Consider the following 17,216-nt stretch of genomic DNA (forward strand, 5'->3'; position numbering starts at 1 on the left):
CGAAGAACTCAGCGAGGCTACGGCTGCCAGCGTCCCACCCTTTTGTCTTGGGGGGTAGGGGGGCGCGCCGAGGCGGAAGGTGGGGCTCCAGCCTCAGCGTCCAGCCCGGGTCCTCCCGACTCAACAACCCCCGGCCCGAGGCCACCCGGGGCTCCGGGTCTGCGGCCGGGACGATGCGGGTCGGGGCGCGTCCCCCGCTACTCACCCTTGGCAGCTGGGACCGGGGAGCTGCGGCGGAGCGGCGGCGTCCGGGCGCTCGCCCCGCTACCCTTTAACTGGCGGCGCCCGCGCACCGCGCGCTCTCAGCGGCCTGGAGGGGAACCGCGAGCGGGCGGTTCGGCCCGGGGCTGCGGGCTGGCCCGAGCGCGCGTGTGCAGCCCTGAACTTGGCTCACTGCTCGCACGTGTGCCCGGGGTCCGCAGCGCGCCGCGGCCGCCGGTGCTCTGCCCACCAGGCGCCCGGAGGCTCTGGGACCCGGCCCATCCCCGCGAGCCCCGGCAGGCGCGCCCCGGCGCTCCCGGGTTCCCCACCCAACTAGGGGTCCGCCCCCTGCGCGCGCGGCGGGGCGGGGGCGGCGCTGCGGGAGGCGGGGCCGCGAGGGATGGCCGCAGGCGCGCAGATAAGAGTGCGGCCGGCCGGGGGCTGGCCGGGGTTCCGCGATGTCGCCGGCGCTGCTGAGCCTAGCCACGCTGTGCTGGGGAGCGGTGTCCACGGAGCCGGTAAGCCTCCGTCCGCGCCCCTTTCCCGCGTTCCCTCCCTGGAGCCGAGACCCTGACGGCGTCCGACGGTCCAGCTCCTGCTTGTTCTCCCAGGGCCGCCTGGAAGGGGCACATCTACGCCCCCTGGGGCACCAAGACAGGCCATACCGGGCTTCAGGCTCGAGGCAGGGGCGTGGGAATCAGACGGACCCGGGCTCAAATGGTAGCCGGTGTTCTGGATTCAGTCATTTATGTCCACTGAGGCTCGGTGTCCTCATCTATAAAAAGGAGAGTAATACCCACAACTCACTTGGGTCTAGTGAGGAACAGCGACAGGGCTTGCAAGACAGCAGCAAAGCGCCTGGCACATAGTAGGCACTCAATACTATTCGTTGTTACCACTTGCAGTCTTGAGGTCTGCCCACCTTGGCGTACAAAAACCGAGGGGGCGCCTCTGTAGTTCAGTCGGTTAAGGGTGGGACTTCGGCACAGGTCATGATCTCGGGTCCGTGGGTTCGAGCCCCCCTTCCTGTTCTGTGCTGACAGCTCAGAGCCTGGAGCCTGCTTCAGATTCTGTGTCTCCCTCTCTCTGCCCCTCCCATACTTATATTCTCTCTCTGTCTCTCTCTGTGTCTGTCTCTGTCTCTCTCTCAAAATCATATATCAACATTTAAAAAAAAAAAACTGCTTCTCCATTACCGGTTGCCTTTCGTTGCCATGTTGCTTGGTGCTGTGCTGGGTGCCACGGCGGTGGAGCTGGTAGTCTGTTGAACTCTGGCAGGTTTCCTTTCTTTCCCAGTGCCTTGAAGGTTTGAGGGAATCTTCTGGGTCACTATTGAAGAAAAATCTCATCAAATAGCATTTGAAGCTATATCCCTGCTCTCCTAGCATACAGCATAAAAGCTGGTGGTTACCTGTTGATGGTTATGGAGAGATGAACCCCTTCATGTGCTCTGATGTCTCCAGCTACTCTCCCTGGTGCTTTGCTTCTTCCTAAAATCTATATCATCAGCCCTTTGACAAGAACTCAGCTCCCACTGTGGTGGCTTACTTGTTTTAAAAAATATCTGATATTACTTGAAGTTCAGCTTTAAAAAGCGAAGATGAGGGACTAACAATTTCATCCAAACCCAGATTGATCAAACCATCAAATTTTATCTTCAGTCTTAGAAGATGTTTGGAAATGTACAAGGGATCAGATTCCAGAGCCAGTGCACTTTTATCGTAGAGGGTCTTGTCACTGGGACTTGCTGCTGCCTGAAAGTTAAATATTTTTGATCTAGTATTTTATTACAAAACAAAAGTACTAATTATTTGTTTCTTAAAATGACGTGAGCCGTTAACTCCGAAGGATTTAGTACTAGCCTTTCTGGACACTAATGATCATACTTATTTTTTAAAAGCTCTTTGCAAAACATAACATGATGAAATCACAACTGCTTTTTGATTTTCTGAATAGCTAGCTCAGGTGAGTCCTTTTGTATCAGAGGAAGAACATTTTAAAGACAAGGGGACGGCACCTTGGATTGCATTCATAGCTTTCTTCTGTTTATCTTCTTGGCACAGCTAGTCCCTAACCTGGGGAGAATCAGTAGGTACTCTGGATGGTCCTCAAAATCTACACTTGAACAACAGAGTGGGAAGGGGTCTTCATGATGGTCCAGAGTCACTCCTGCGTATAGCAGGGCAAGGGGGCGAGGCACAGAGAGGAGTGGAGACCCTGCTCTAGTTTTTAAGTGTGGTGATGAGCAGGCTTGAGGATCTAAGTATATTGATAGCTAATCTAAGGTCTATTTTACCCTACTCTGGGCCAGCTTAGTCTTCCTTAAACTGAAGTGGAACCAGCCCAGCTTTTCTCTGAGAGTTTGCCACTTGTATATGCATTTTAAGAAAAAGATGGTGTTTTGTCTAATTTGGCAAATGAGGGTTTATGGTTTGCTGGCATTCAACACGATACTTTATTTCTTTCTCTCTTGCAGACCATTCAGTGTGGCTCTGAACCTGGTACGTATGCTAGGGAATGGGCATTTGGGGCTTTACACTGACAGAACAGTGGACTTTTAGGGGGCCCACATCCAGGCAGTGGGTCATTGAGACCAGGGACAGGGTGAAACATTGCTTTGTTAGCCAATGTGGATGAAGCCTCTACCCGGCAAGGCAGAGCTCCCAGTGTTTCAGATGGGCAGGCTTCCTGGCCGGTAAGAGGGGCACAGGCAGGAGAGGAATCCCCCTTCAGGGTGGAAAGTGAAGCCTGATACTCTGGGAGATCAAGTGCCGAGATAGGGAGATCACTTACAGTTGAGAACAGGAAGGAGCTGTCTTAGAGAAGAAGGAGTGTTTGAGATGGTAGCATTTGAAGAATGAGTGGGCTCCTGCTCCAAAACTGTGGATGGAAAAGATGAGCTTGAGGAGAGCTGGGCCACCAGTGATTAGGAACTGGGAGTTGTGTGGGCCAGCTGGCTGGAGTCCAGACTGAGACATGAGGGACCTGCATGTCAAATACGCTAAATACAGCTGTACATACACAGACACATGGGGTGGTCTTGAGTGCCCTGCGAGGTGGGGCCAGGAGGTTGCCCATCTCCTTGGACATAAACCAGCCAGCATTAAGAGATGTGTGCTGCCTTAGCAGGAGGAATAGATGAATAGTGAGTGAAGGATGGATCCGGGTGGGCCACTCAGAGGAGATGGCATTGGGTGGGGCCAGGAAGGAGAGTGTCTCAGGCAGTTTTGCCTCTTCCCAGGACCATCTCCAGAGTGGATGGTCCAACACACTCTGACCCCCGGAGACTTGAGGGACCTCCGAGTGGAACCTGTTAGAAGCAGAGTTGCAATGGAGGACTATTCAATTTTGATGAATGTGAGCTGGGTACTCCGGGCAGATGGTAAGTTTGCATCGAGCAGTAAAGCCTAAAGTATCTACTACAGCAGAAAAGTGCAGATTATGTGACCCATTAATTCCTCGCATGGCAGGAACCGAACAGAATACTGTAAATACAGAGGTGCACCAAAAGCCACATACTGTGGTCCCTTATCTGTGGTTTTGCTTTCCATGGTTTCAGTTGCTCATGGCCAACCACAGGCTGGAAGTAGACGATCCTCCTTCTGACGTATCTTCAGAAGGTCCATAGTAGCCTAGTGCTACGTCACAGCACCAGCCGCATTTACCTCGCTTTGCCTCATCACATAGAAGAAGGACGAGTATAGCACAGCATTTTCACATAGAGATCACAGTCACATAACTTTTATTATGGTCTATTGTCATAATTGTTCCATTTTATTATGAGTTATTGTTAATCTCTTGCTGTGCCTGATATATAAATTAAAGTTCATCATAGGTATGTATTATAGGAAAAAAACCTAGTGTATATAGGGTTCGGTACTCTCCACAGTTTTAGGCATCTACTAGGGGTTTCGTAACATATCCCTTGTGGGTGAGAGTGGGGACTGCTGTACTAGGTTATTCGTAGTTGCATTATCCATAATAGCCAAAAAATGGAACACATCAAATGCCTGACAGTAGAATTGGAATCATAAAACCAATACAGTGCAGCAATGAGCATGAATGATCTGTTACTAAACACAGTGGGGATGAATGAATCTCACATTTTCATAGTGAGCTTCTCACAGAAGCCAGATTAAAGAGTCCGCATTCACATCTGAATGCAAAACTAAGTGGATAGAAGTCACAGTAATGGTTCCTCTTGAGAAGGGAGTAACACAGCACAAAGGGCATTCCTGGCATGTTTCTCAGCCTGGGTGCTGGCTACATGAGTGTGACAACCCATCACGTGGTCTGCTTAAGATCTGTGTACTCTTTGGTATGTTATATTTCATGGAAGAAAACCGAGTAAGTGCAGCAATGATTCCCTCCATCCACCACCATCAGGTTTAGGAAAAGTGCTGGCTCAGGTACATTTCTGCTTCCCAAATGGCACCATGAAAGTCCTGGCATTTCCCCCAAGGCAGCTTGCAAGTTCTTTCGATGAACCAATTTTGGGGGGCCTAAAGCCCATGTCTCTGGTTTCCACCCGCTCAGAATTCAGTTCAATTCCATCTAGTTGGGAATCCAGGAATATCTGAGACAGAGAGGTGAGGTGGCCACAGTTCCCACCCAGAAGGGCTCTCAGAGGGCAGGGGGAGACAGGCACAGGGGCACAGACTCAGTGTCGGTTGGTGGGGACAGTCCCGGAAGGAGCTGTGCTCCATCTGAATGGACTGGAGGCAGCGGGAGCTGGAGAGGGCCCTCAGGGAGCACTGTAACTAGGTGGTGCGGTAAGGCAGTGACCCCATACCTAGTACTGAGTAAGCATTTGCATTTGTTTGCTGTTGTTACAGGAGAGCTGGGCCTTGAAGGAGTGGTAAGCTAGAGGTGAGGGGAGGGGGAGGAGGAGGAGGGAGGGGCAGTCAGAACAGGCATGGTTTGGTGATTACACTCTGGGAGGCCTGTTCCTCTTAAAAGATACCCACAGTAGTGCAGAGCCAGAGTCCCCTTTGTAGGATCCTGTGAAATTGAGGCTTACCTGTGAGGACGCAAAGAGCTTGGGTTTTGGAATTGAATCTCTATCTGCCGCTGAGGAGCTTTGTACGCTTAGTCAGTGCTCCCTGAAATCCCCTGAGCCTCACTCACCCTGTCTGTACACAGAGGGCAGTAAGGTTGCCTACCTTACAGGACTGTTGTGACTATGAACTGAGATAAGGCATGTAACTGCTCTAGCATCAAGCTGTCCGCATAGTAGGTGCTGAATAAACACTGCTTTCTTGCCTGTCTCTGCAGCCAGCATCTGCTTGTTGAAGGCCACCAAAATCTGCGTGACAGGCAAGAGTAACCTCCAGTCCTACAGCTGCGTGAGGTGCAATTACACAGAGGCCTTCCAGACTCAGACCAGACCCTCCGGCGGCAGAGTGAGCACATTGAGGCACTTTGGCTAATCGTCTTTAAAGCTCGTCCCTTTGCTTGGGGGGCAGACGTGACGTGGTGTACACATAGGCTGCGGACGGGCCACAGCTTGGAGCCTAGAATAGGATGCCTGGGTTCATATCCTAGTTTTGGCCACTTCTGGGCTGTGCGCCATGGGCAAGTCAGCATCTCTGGGCCTCAAGTTTCCCCTTCTGCAAAATGAGGGGAGCTGAACTTAAATTATATCCTGGCTCTAAACGTTTACACTTCTCCGATTCTGTGACTTACGCTGGCAAACTGTGGGAGCTCCGTTCCCGTAGTAGACATCAGCGGGACACAGAAGTTTCAGCGGTAGGCTAAGGAACACAGTTATAAACTGAAAGGGCAGCACGCAAAGGTACTACATTTCTGCATTGCGGTGTTTCAGAAATTCAGGGGTTCTTTGCTTTGCCTTTCTTTCAGTGGACGTTTTCCTACGTAGGTTTTCCTGTGGAGCTGAATACAGTCTACTTCATTGGGGCCCACAATATCCCCAATGCAAATATGAATGAGGACAGCCCCTCCATGTCTGTGAATTTCACCTCACCAGGTAAACCCCCTCACTCCTCTGACATCCACTCCAGCATCTTGCTGGGATGCTTGCTGTGAGGTATGTGGTTTGATACAGAGATGCTGGCATGCCTCAACAAGGCTTCGCGGAGTCTGGTTTCCTTGTCTGCAATACATAGTAGTAACTATGCCTCACTCACAGAGTCGGGGAGAGGAGGAAGTCAGATAAAATGGAGGGAAAAGCCCATTCCTGTGTGTCAGGCACTGGCTGAGCACCTGACATGCATCCTGTCACCGAAGCGGCCAACAGTCCCAAGGTTATTGGACAGATGAAGACATTGAGAGCTTAAGTGGCTTGCCCAGGGTTAGGCACACAGGAAAAGTGAGGCTGACATTGCAACCCTGGTCCTTCTCGATCAGTGACTTTAACCACGTGCCACTGATGCAGAATGTTGTGTGCACAACATCGGTTACAGCCTTGGCTGGCTTCCTTGCTGGCTGTGGTGTTTGAGGAGCAGCTGGGTTTCTGAGGACGCAAGGACTCCCATCGGCCCCTGAGCTGTCAGTGAGAGGCAGTTGGCACCGGGTTGAACTCTGGGTTATTTCCCCTACTCTGCGGCACACAACTGGCCCTCAAGTATCACATCTGCAGGGTCACACGCGGGGCTGCCCCGAGGATGAGACAGGACCATGTGTCACATGTGGAGGTACCAGCATGATGTCGGGCTACAGCGATTCCCATGCTACCCTCACCTGGGATGGGTCACCTTTTCCTTACTCCACTCCTGTCCTCTGTCTCTGGTGAGGTGTCCCCAGAGACACCCAAATGGGGTAATTTCTGATTCCTTGCTGTTCTTTGAGAGTGTGGTCCAGTGCGTTCTTGGTGCCCCACAACTTACTACACAGTAGTTTCCAGCTTTCTTGATGCAATCAGACCCCATTTTAGGAAACATAAATGTTTTATTTTGGAGTAATTGTAGCTTTACAGAAAAGTTGCAAGGATAATACAAGGAATGGGTAGATGTCCAAAGGATCCCCATATAGCTCTCTCCCAGCTTCCCCCATCATTAACCTTTTATGTCTCCATAGTACATTTGTCAAAGTGAAGAAACCAACATGGGTACATTCCTATTAACTAAACTCCAGACTTTATTTCAATGTCACCTGCTTTTCCATGAATGCCCTCCTTCTGTGCCAACCCCATTTAGTCCTTGTGTCCCTCAGTCTCCTCTGGTCTGTGACAGGCTTTGGGTCTTTCTTTGTTCTTCATGACCTTGACAGTCTGTTCTTCATGACCTCGACAGTCTGGAGTGCCGGCCAGGCATCCTGCAGAATGCCCCCTAGTCTGGCTTTGTCTGATGTTTGTCTCCTGATTAGACTGGGGAGTGTGAGGTTTTGGAGAGACAGTGCAAAGGTGGAGTGGCCTTGTCCAAATCATGTCACTGGTCATGTTCACCATCATCACTTGGTTAAGTGGTTTCTGTCAGGCACCTTCATTGTAAATCTACTGGATTTTCCATTTCTCTACTATGAGTTTTTTTTTTTTTAAAAAACAAATGACTAAATCTCCTCCTACTCCGGGGTAGGGGTGTGGGGTGGATTGAGTTCCATTTCCTGGAAGGGACAGTATTTACATATATTATCAAACCTCATTTTCAAGGGTTTGTGTCTTCTCCTGGGGATCAGAGATACTATTCTAATAAAGGTTATATTTAAATTAGACTCCGGTTATCACTTCGTGGGTAATCTTCTGTTTAACCACCAAATGCCAAATGTTATTGTCTCATTTAAATTTGTTATCTTACCTCACATGTTGAATGTTCTGGCAATTTGTTACGAGTGTGGTATGCATGTGTGCATGTGTGCTTGCTGGCGAGGTTGTGGAGCAGAGATACCTTCTTCTAACATGTAAAAACTTCCATTCAAATTTCCAGGCTGCCTAGACCACATAATGAAATACAAAAAAAAGTGCATTGAGGCAGGTAAGTAAATACATGTTTGCCTTTGTTATTAGAAGAACCTGGAGGCAGCACAGCCCGATCCATCTTCCACAAAACAGGGGAGTTCTGTGTTCAAGTTGCACAGAGAGGGCTGGTCCCCGGCCAGCACAATGCCAACTCCATTGAGCAACCTGTCCAGAGGAGGACAGATTCTGAGTAGGTTTAGGTAGTGAGCCAACAGTCACAGAAAGATACCCACTGTCCAAACTGCACTTACAGTGGTACTGATTGAAGGCCCTTCCTGACTGGAGGGAAATCTGTAAGTCCTTCCACTGACCTCTGGCCTTGGGGAACCTGTGGGCCTTCCATTTGGATTAGCAAATATTCGAGGTGGGAGTGTTAGCTAAAGTAATGACCTAGAAGGAGATTCTCAACCTGTGTCTTCACTGGGGCTCACCTCTCACAGGCTAGACTATTAGAACCTGCCTCTACCCTTGGAGTTCTGAAATAGGTGCCTTTAGGATATCAGTCCTAAGTGTCCAATTTCCAAGAATTTTACAAGAGTGTGTGTACATTTCTGGGTAATAGAGTCTTATAATGCTAATGAGGCTAGTGGCACTGGAGGGAACCAGTTCGCACCTTTTAGGCACCCTCACCCCACCAGGCATCCCTGTGCAACCCCATCAGACTGAACTGCATACAGCTTCCTTGGGGGTAAGGCTGACTTGGAGCTTTATGCTTTCTCTCTTGCCTCCCACCAGGAGAGCTCTGGACTGTGGAGGGCACAGTGGGTACGGCGAGCTCTGAGAGCTTCCATCGCTCCTAGACCCCTATTCCTAAAGACAGTTGTGAGCTAGGGCCTGACATGCTCTCCCCTGTGGGGAAAACACCGCACGCTCCCATCTCTTCTGTTCCTGGAAATTAACCTGGTGCTGATTTGCAAGTCACAAAAATCAAACAACTGACCGTGTATCACTGAGTAGGACTGTCAGGGTATCTACTAAGCAATGAGGCATTTCCTTCTTTCTTCACATCCAGTAAAGCCAACAGCATGGTCTGATGGTTGAAGTTCCTGGAACCCAGCATGTTCTAGTAGCTATAGTCCTGCTTCAGTTATTCACTCGCCCTATAACCTTAGACTTCTCTTCTGGCCTGGGGCTCCTCCTCCCCCTCCTGAAAGGGAGAAAATGCTGACCTCAACCCTTAACTCAAAATGGATGTTGAGAACTGAAGGGAGTTAATAGAACCCCCCCATCTGTGCCTGCCACCCCTTGCCCCCCACAGCCCAGGGAAGCTATCTCAGCAAAGTGGTAATATGGGGCCCCTAAACTTTCTTGGGCAGCAGGTACTTTGACATGCTGAGAGCAAGGACTAATAAAAAGTACACTGTGCAGGAGAGCCCTTGGATGCACGCATGCCTGAGAACTTAGATTTGTTTTGGTCAAGCCCTTTGGGAGACTTAAATGAGGGGCAGTTTGCAACTCCGTCCATGTGATTCTCTCTCAACTCAGGAAGTCTGTGGAATCCGAACATCACTGCCTGTAAGAAGAACAAGACGGCGGTGGAAGTGAATTTTACAACCAGCCCCCTCGGAAACAAATACATGGCTCTCATCCAGAATCGCATCGTAATCGGGTTTTCTAATGTGCTGGAGGTACCTCTTCCCTCCGTTTCCTAACACCACCCCCAGCCTTGCTCACCTTGCTGACAAGAAAAAAGCAGGCCCCCTCTGGCTCTCCGTGGTAGCAGAGCACAGGTGGGACTGTCCCTGGTCAGGTATGCAGGGCAGTTTTGACTCATTTAACAGAGAAAAACAAGTCCCAAGTCCCTGGGAACATCCCTGGAACTGTCCCTGAGAATGTAAAACCAACCAGAGGTAGATGTGTCCAAAGTAGGAAATGAATCTTCATTCACGCGGTCTGATGAATTGAGAGTTCGTTTGGGAAGAGCAATCTTTTCATGGGCAGTCTTTGTTCTCGCTCCCCTGGCTCATGATTCTCCATTTGTCTCACTTAATTTCTGCCCCAGAACAAACCCCCAACACGTACTTCTGTGGTGATTCCAGTGACTGGGGAGATCGAAGGTGCTGTGGTCCAGGTAAGGCTCATGGAGCTGTCGGCGAGGGCAGGGGCGCTGGACGACAGCGGCGCTGGATGACTGGCTGCTGCACCGCCCACCGCTCCGATGAGCTCCCTCCCCCAGTCCGCTTCTGCCGCTGCCGGTCTGCCTGCACTAAGTGATAAGCAGGGATCCCTTGCCTCAGTCCTTATGGAGGCAAGGGGAGAAGCAAACCTTCGTGTCATGATCCCTTTTGTTTTTATTAGTGGTCATTGACTTTCTGTTTTAGTCCCAGAGCCTCAGAGAACTTCTGAGACAGGGGTACCATTTAATTGTTCACAAGCTTAATCTTCACTGCAAAATGAACCAACAAAGGATTTAAAATCAGAAGGTTTGGGTTTTGATCAGGGTATAAACTTTGGGTTCCTCTCAGGGCCTGAGTCTCGTCGGCTGGAAAACAGGAAGCTGGACCAGGCAGATGCTCTCAGGTCTCTTTCAGCTCCGAGTTTATGATGTGGGGGCATGGAAGGTCATAGAGGCCCACAGCCACACCCAAGATATAAGGAGCTTTTGTTTTCCATTCCCTGGAACGTAAAGGTAGCACTCGCACATGCCAGAGGGAGCAGATACCTGTCAGCAGATTATGACTGCACCTCTTCCGGGAAACCAGACTTTCCTAGTCCCGGGGCTATATCTGTCAACAGGGGCTCTAGTGCTTGGGTTTTTTTAGAGGAAATATTTGTATATGTATTAGCCTGTGACCTAATCCTTTTAGATAAGGAAACCAACATGTTAGCAACATGTACAAAGTTTAGGTTCACAGTTCAGGAGTCAGAAGGCATTTGGTCTTAGGTTGCTGGTTTGGATTTTAGGGGTTTGTTATGGAAGTGTGACCAAGGCAGAAAATGTCCTCTTAAAATGCTGCGGTGGGGATGTGGTTCAAACCAGGAGAGAAAAGGGGAGACATTTGGTGGAAGTAGGCATCATGCTGAGCTTTTGCTCTGAAGCATGATGGGAGCTTCCCAAGCCTCTTGTTTTTCCCTCAGCTGACTCCGTATTTCCGTACTTGTGGCAATGACTGCATCCGACGCAAAGGAACAGTTGTGCTTTGCCCACAGACCAGCGTGTCCTTCCCCCTGGATGGTCGTAAGTGCCCAGCCATTTGGTCAGAGAGGCTATGGGCCAGGGTGGGCATGCGCCTGTGGGAGGATGCAGGAGTCCCTGCTGTGGACACGGTGGGAGGCTGGGGTGCAGGGGAAGATGTCCAACCCGTGCCAGAGAGCCCACTACCTGACTGGGAATAGAGACTTTATCTGTGAATTCACCACAAGATCCTTTATGAAACAGATGCACACATGAAGGGGGAAAATAAACAGTGCAGAATGGATGTTCATTGTGCTACAAGGACCTGCTGAAAAGTCAACAGCGTTAAAGGACTGAGTCCATAAGGGAATGTGCAATTAACTACACTGTGATTTTCTTTCTTTCTTTCTTTTTTTTTTTAATGTTTATTTATGAGAGAGAGAGACAGAGCACAAGCAGGGGAGAGGGAGGGAGGTACAGAATCTGAAGCAGGCTCCAGGCTCTGAGCTGTCAGCACAGAGCCTGACGTGGGCTCGTACTCACGAACTATGAGATCATGACCTGGGCTGAAGTCGGATGCTTAACCAACTGAGCCACCCAGGCGCCCCTGCACTGTGATTTTCTTACCAGCCTCAGTGGCCTGGCCTAACCGTTGCTGTAACTTGATGAGGTCACTCAGCCACAAATTAATTAGGAACACTGGTTCCCAAAGACACACCTAACTGATGCCTGAGAGCAGCACGTTTGGGAAAATGACTTTCTGGATTTAGAGATGGTAGTTCTCTCACTACAGACAAATAAAATGTTCCCAGAACTGCCCCAGGGTAGAGTCAAAAGTTACAAAGTGTTACTCTCAGAAACACCCCAACACACCAACAACCTCAGGTGCCTAACAGTCCTGCCTACTATGGGGGCACAGGGCCTGTGGACTCTGGAGCTTACCTGACCAATATTCCTGTGGGAGGTGGCATCACCCCTCCCCCCGACCCCCGTTTGTCAGTCTAACAAAACAGCCCTGAAAAATGGCATGTGTCTGTGCTGTGTATTAAGTAACCACACTGAGTATAACATTAATTCATCAAAGAACAAAAAACCTGAATGCAAACTCTAGTTACCAGGGTGAAAATGCCTGTATATATGTGGAGTGAGAAGCAAAAATGAATTTGTTGGAACTTTCTTAACCTCCTGGGTCCCATATGCCTTTTTTTTTTTAATGTTTATTATTTATTTTAGAGAGGGAGAGACACACAGTATGAACAGGGGAGGGGCAGAGAAAGAGGGAGATACAGAATCTGAAGCAGGCTCTAGGCTCTGAGCTGTCAGTGCAGAGCCTGGTGTGGGGCTCGAACTCACGAACCATGAGATCATGACCTGAGTTGAAGTCAGACACTTAACCATCTGAACCACCTGGGCACGCCTCCCATATCCCTCTGACAATCTAACGAATGACCTGGACACTCCATGGAAAAATGTACCAATCTATAGACCCCCTAGAGATCTAATGACCCTTGGTTTTATAGGAATCTAAACTTCTACAAAGTTTCCAAAAAGGAGATAAATTTGGTTTTGTTTTGCTGAAGGTAAATCAACTTGGTTTTCTCCAGGCAGAAGCATGTTGGGTGTCTGGCTGCCTCTCCTCCTCCCAGCCCTGCTGGGGGCCACAGCGGTGCTGGCGGCTGGGATCTACCTGCTGTGGAGGCACAGTAAGTGTTACAGTTCTTTAAAGAAAGAAACCTGAATGAGGAAATAACACTTTGAATTTTTTTAAAGAAGATTCCTCTAGAAGCAGTTACATTTTGGCATTAAGACAAGAGTCAGGTAGCACTGATGTAACGCTGTAGAACTCTCCGAAAATACTGCTAATGGTGACTGGGTCACAACTGCCAAGGCAGAGCAGGGATGGGGACCTCTCAAACCAGTGACTGCCACCAGTTTCATTTTTACCACTGAGGCACCTGCAAGTACTGCAATGGGCAAATACAGTGAATAGTGAGTCACATTTTGCCTGTAACATGTACTCCAAGCTAGTTCCTACTTTTTAAAAATAATTGCTCCATAGCATAAGAACAACACTCGCTTGAATTCACATACCTCAGGGTGCTTGCCAACTCTTAAAACGTCAAGGATTTGAATACAGAAATCAGAGTATTTATACAGATACACAGCGAGAAGGACACCCACTGCTTCTCCTCTTGTCCACGTGGAGAAAAAAATGCAACCTTTGAGTCCTTTGTGATGTTGTGGATAGAACAAGATTAATCTCATAACCTGAGTAAGAAAGCCATGTGGAACTCTGACCTTGGAATACTTCTATTTAGGGGATGTGATCTGGCCTGTATTAGTTACAGTACTTTCATGTGTAGTTTCTGTTTTGTACCACATACAGGACAGAATTCCAGCTTCCAGCTCAAACAGGGTACCAGTTAACCTAACACAATCACAAAAAGACTCTACCACCTGTAGACATCAGATGGATCAATTACTGAGTTGACTGAATTCAAAATGTGATGTGAAGGGCAGAGATCAGGTAGCCCTGTTTATATAGGAAACTAAAAATACTAGTTACAACCATCCACCTAAAACAAAGTACCTCAAACCTAAACAGTTTCTGTAACTTTATTTGAAGAGATATAGCTTAAGAAGACTGACTTCATGATGGGGACTTAAAAAATACATCTTTCAGAGCATTTTTAAGGTTTAAACATCAGCGTGTTGCAGGTGATATGGTCAAAAGGAACGTGGCGGGTATTTTCCTTGCTGGCAGGAACGTCCTTGGTACTCCACCAACGTTCCTTAGCAGGGGCTCGTTTACTAGTAGTGGTTCAGATTGGAGTGGCGGCCTGCTGTGTGCTGCTCCTAGCTAACAAACGCTCTCTCCCCCCACAGGAAGGACCAAGAAGGCCTCCTTCCCTACTGCCACCCTACTGCCCCCAATTAAGGTTCTTGTGGTTTTCCCATCTGAAATATGCTTCCATCACACAGTCTGTTACTTCACGGAGTTTCTTCAAAACCACTGCAGAAGCGAGGTTATTCTTGAAGAGTGGCAGAAAAAGAAAATAGCGGAGATGGGTCCAGTGCAGTGGCTTACCACTCAGAAGAAAGCAGTGGATAAAGTCATTTTCCTGCTTTCCAATGAGGTCAACACCATGTGTGATGGTACCTGTGACAAGAGTGACGGCAGCCCCCACGAGAACTCCCAAGACCTGTTCCCCCTTGCCTTTAACCTCTTCTGCAGTGATCTGAGAAGCCAGACTCCCCTTTGCAAATACATGGTGGTCTATTTTAGAGAGACAGATACCAAAGACGAGTACAGCGCACTCAGTGTCTGCCCTAAGTACCACCTCATGAAGGATGCTCCTGCTTTCTGTACAGAACTTCTCCGTGTTGAGCAGCATGTGTCAGCAGGAAAGAGGCTGACAGCCTGTTCCCTGTAGGCCACCTGGGAGAAGTGAGGGGCCCTGAAGCCTTCCTACTCCTCCACATTACAGGGGGAAAGTGTCTCAGGATTCTGAAGTTTCCTGTATGGACTACGTGCAGGGAGGATTTTACATTATACCTGCTTTATTTAGCAGTAGGAATAGGGAGGATTCATAACTGAATACTTATGCCTTAGTTTAATCAAAACTTGTATGCCAATAAAACTGTTACAAATACTAACCACTGTAGCAATAACGAAAGGACAGAAACTGAATTTATAATTATAAATCAGCTGCATACCTGAAAATCAAGGAGAATAATAATGCAAAACTATAACCATTCTTATAATGAAATGATAAAGAATCTTCCAGCCACACATCCAGTCTTGAACAGTCCATGCACTGCACTGTAGGTAAGACTGTTTACTTCTGTAACACAGTAAACTGAAGGAGTATCAAATTTAAGAAGCCTTCACTAATTCACTCAAGTAACTTCATAGGTGAAAAACCGTCTAATACATATAAGTCATTTTTAAGAAAACAGAATAGGGAATAATGAGGTGAACTCCTCTCTGCTGACCAGATGACATAGCATACGTGTGACCACTTGTACTATTTGACACTTGCAGAGGACCTCTCTGAACCAGATTCATGTCCTCTCTGATTCTTGTACAGGTGACTTAACATGGATACCAATATACATTACTTGCAGATCTCGTGTCAACTTTTGCCCAAAATTATCTATTAGAGGTCACTGTCGAGAGTTCAGAGTTTCTTGGTTATTATATTAACTTTTCATGTTCAAAACACAAAGTTCCTGCTCTTTAGAAAGTTAGCCCTCTTGAGTAATGTCTTTTTATAAATCAGTTATAATGGTTTACTTAAATTACCATAGAGCTCCACAACATAGAAATGTATGGTATTTTAAGTCTTCCAACTTCTTTTTCTGAAAGTATCTTTTTTGTAATGCAGAGGTTACCAAGGAGCTATTTATATTATTTATATTTATATTATGCCCTTTTTTCTAAGAATGCTGGTCTTTCACACATACAATACTGTATCTGCTCTAGGACATGGCTCGGTTTTAGGTGGATGACTGTTAAAATATATTTGTGAAGTGTCAAAACTATCCTTAAAGGACTATGCCACCCATTCTAATTCATGTCTCACCATGTTCAGCAACCCAAGCAGATACTTAATAATGGCTGAGGCAATGTTTAATGTGGTTAAGCTCACTTACTTGTCATGATCTGTTTTCATGGTGCTTATTAAAGTGCTGGTAACAGAAGACGGACATGGTTTGTATCAAAACTTGGATCAGAAACCAACTTCCTCTGAATCAACATCTACCAGTTACAAGAACAATATGTTATTATGTAAAAAAGATTATAAACAAAAATAATGTTTTGCTTTTGGAATTAGGTAGCCATTAATAGTCTTGAAACAGCCCAGAAACATAAATAAGATCAACACCGTATAAGTTTATTCTGTTAAAAATTTTTTAAAAAATAAAGAACACAATTTTCAAATTGAAGGCACACATCTTCAATAGTGCCAACATGTTAGAGTTGTTTTGTTTTACTGGTGGACTCTTCTCTGTTCCTGACCTAAGCAGGTATGTAAGATTCTCCTATTTATGCAGCTTATCTGGTACCAGCATCTCTCCACATCCTAAGACTTCTAAACACCCCTGTTCTTTCCATATGCCACTCTTCCCTCCACCTCCTATCCATCCCTACTTTTGTCTCTCCGTCTCTCTGTCCCTCTCCATCTCCAGTTCTGGCGGAGCGGGTGCCCTGGGGTGGCAGGGACCCGACACTCTCCCAGGTTCCCAGGTCTCTGGCCCTCCAGCACTGTGCTCGCTGACTGGCTTATCTGCAGACAATGCCTTCTCTTCCTGGGGCCAGGGGCTCAGAAGGCCTTCACCAAGGCCTGGATCACTGGTGCTACTAGCTGTCTGTACTTAGATGTTGCTTCAATCGCTCACAGATTAAGGTCAAATAACCATACTGAGCACAAAGAGCACCAAAACCTTTCTTGGTTCCATGAGTATAAGAAAACTGGGGGCTCAATGATTAAGTTAGTAGTAATTACGACACAAGTTAACAACTCTAAATTATACCTGAATTGTTCCTATTTGGCTTTAGGAAGGAAACAAATTTTCCTTCTCAGTTTTTGTTTTGGTCAATGATTGTTTTCTTTCCCCAAGCCCACCCTGAAGCATGTCGGGTAACAGAAGCCAGCCCACCCAGCATTAAATCTTTCTCTGGAAATCCAGACCTCAACTGGTCCCAATCTTTTTTGTAATTCAACAGAAAAAGAGAATAAAGAACCTTCTTTTCTTCCTATATGGAATTCCAAGAGCACACAGGAGTCACAGCATGTGTGCCTGCTGTAACACATGAGGGAAATGGCATGACCAGAAAGTCCTCAGGGTTCAGGCACACAAGTCATACACACGTCCCTATGGCTGCAGGAGATTGTCCGATGACACTGAGGTCAACTTAAACCAAGGCGTACACACAAGAACCACACAACAGCAACCTTTCCCATCGTGAGGGAGCTCCTGTGA

At 47.8% G+C, this 17,216-nt stretch overlaps 2 protein-coding genes across 3 annotated transcripts in view; one reads left to right on the forward strand and one right to left on the reverse strand.

Moving 5' to 3' along the window:
- CHDH (choline dehydrogenase) overlaps positions 1–346 on the reverse strand; it is a 37,193-nt gene extending 36,847 nt beyond the window's left edge. For both annotated transcript variants that reach the window (XM_039243608.1, XM_039243607.1), the window contains exon 1: positions 206–346. The gene's annotated coding sequence lies outside the window, so the exon portion shown is untranslated. The remainder of the gene's footprint in view (positions 1–205) is intronic.
- Positions 347–640: 294 nt separating this feature from the next.
- Positions 641–16,186, forward strand: IL17RB (interleukin 17 receptor B). The gene is made up of 11 exons (XM_039243661.1): positions 641–719; positions 2,678–2,702; positions 3,443–3,583; positions 5,476–5,603; positions 6,061–6,187; positions 8,082–8,129; positions 9,599–9,741; positions 10,116–10,184; positions 11,192–11,291; positions 12,833–12,931; positions 14,115–16,186. The coding sequence occupies exons 1-11, from the start codon at positions 660–662 to the stop codon at positions 14,660–14,662; spliced, it is 1,488 nt and encodes a 495-aa protein (XP_039099592.1). The 5' UTR covers positions 641–659; the 3' UTR covers positions 14,663–16,186.
- Positions 16,187–17,216: the final 1,030 nt, after the last annotated feature.

Source organism: Hyaena hyaena, unplaced genomic scaffold (genome assembly GCF_003009895.1).
Source record: "Hyaena hyaena isolate Hyena2069 unplaced genomic scaffold, ASM300989v1 scaffold_231, whole genome shotgun sequence".
Classification (NCBI taxonomy): domain Eukaryota; kingdom Metazoa; phylum Chordata; class Mammalia; order Carnivora; family Hyaenidae; genus Hyaena; species Hyaena hyaena.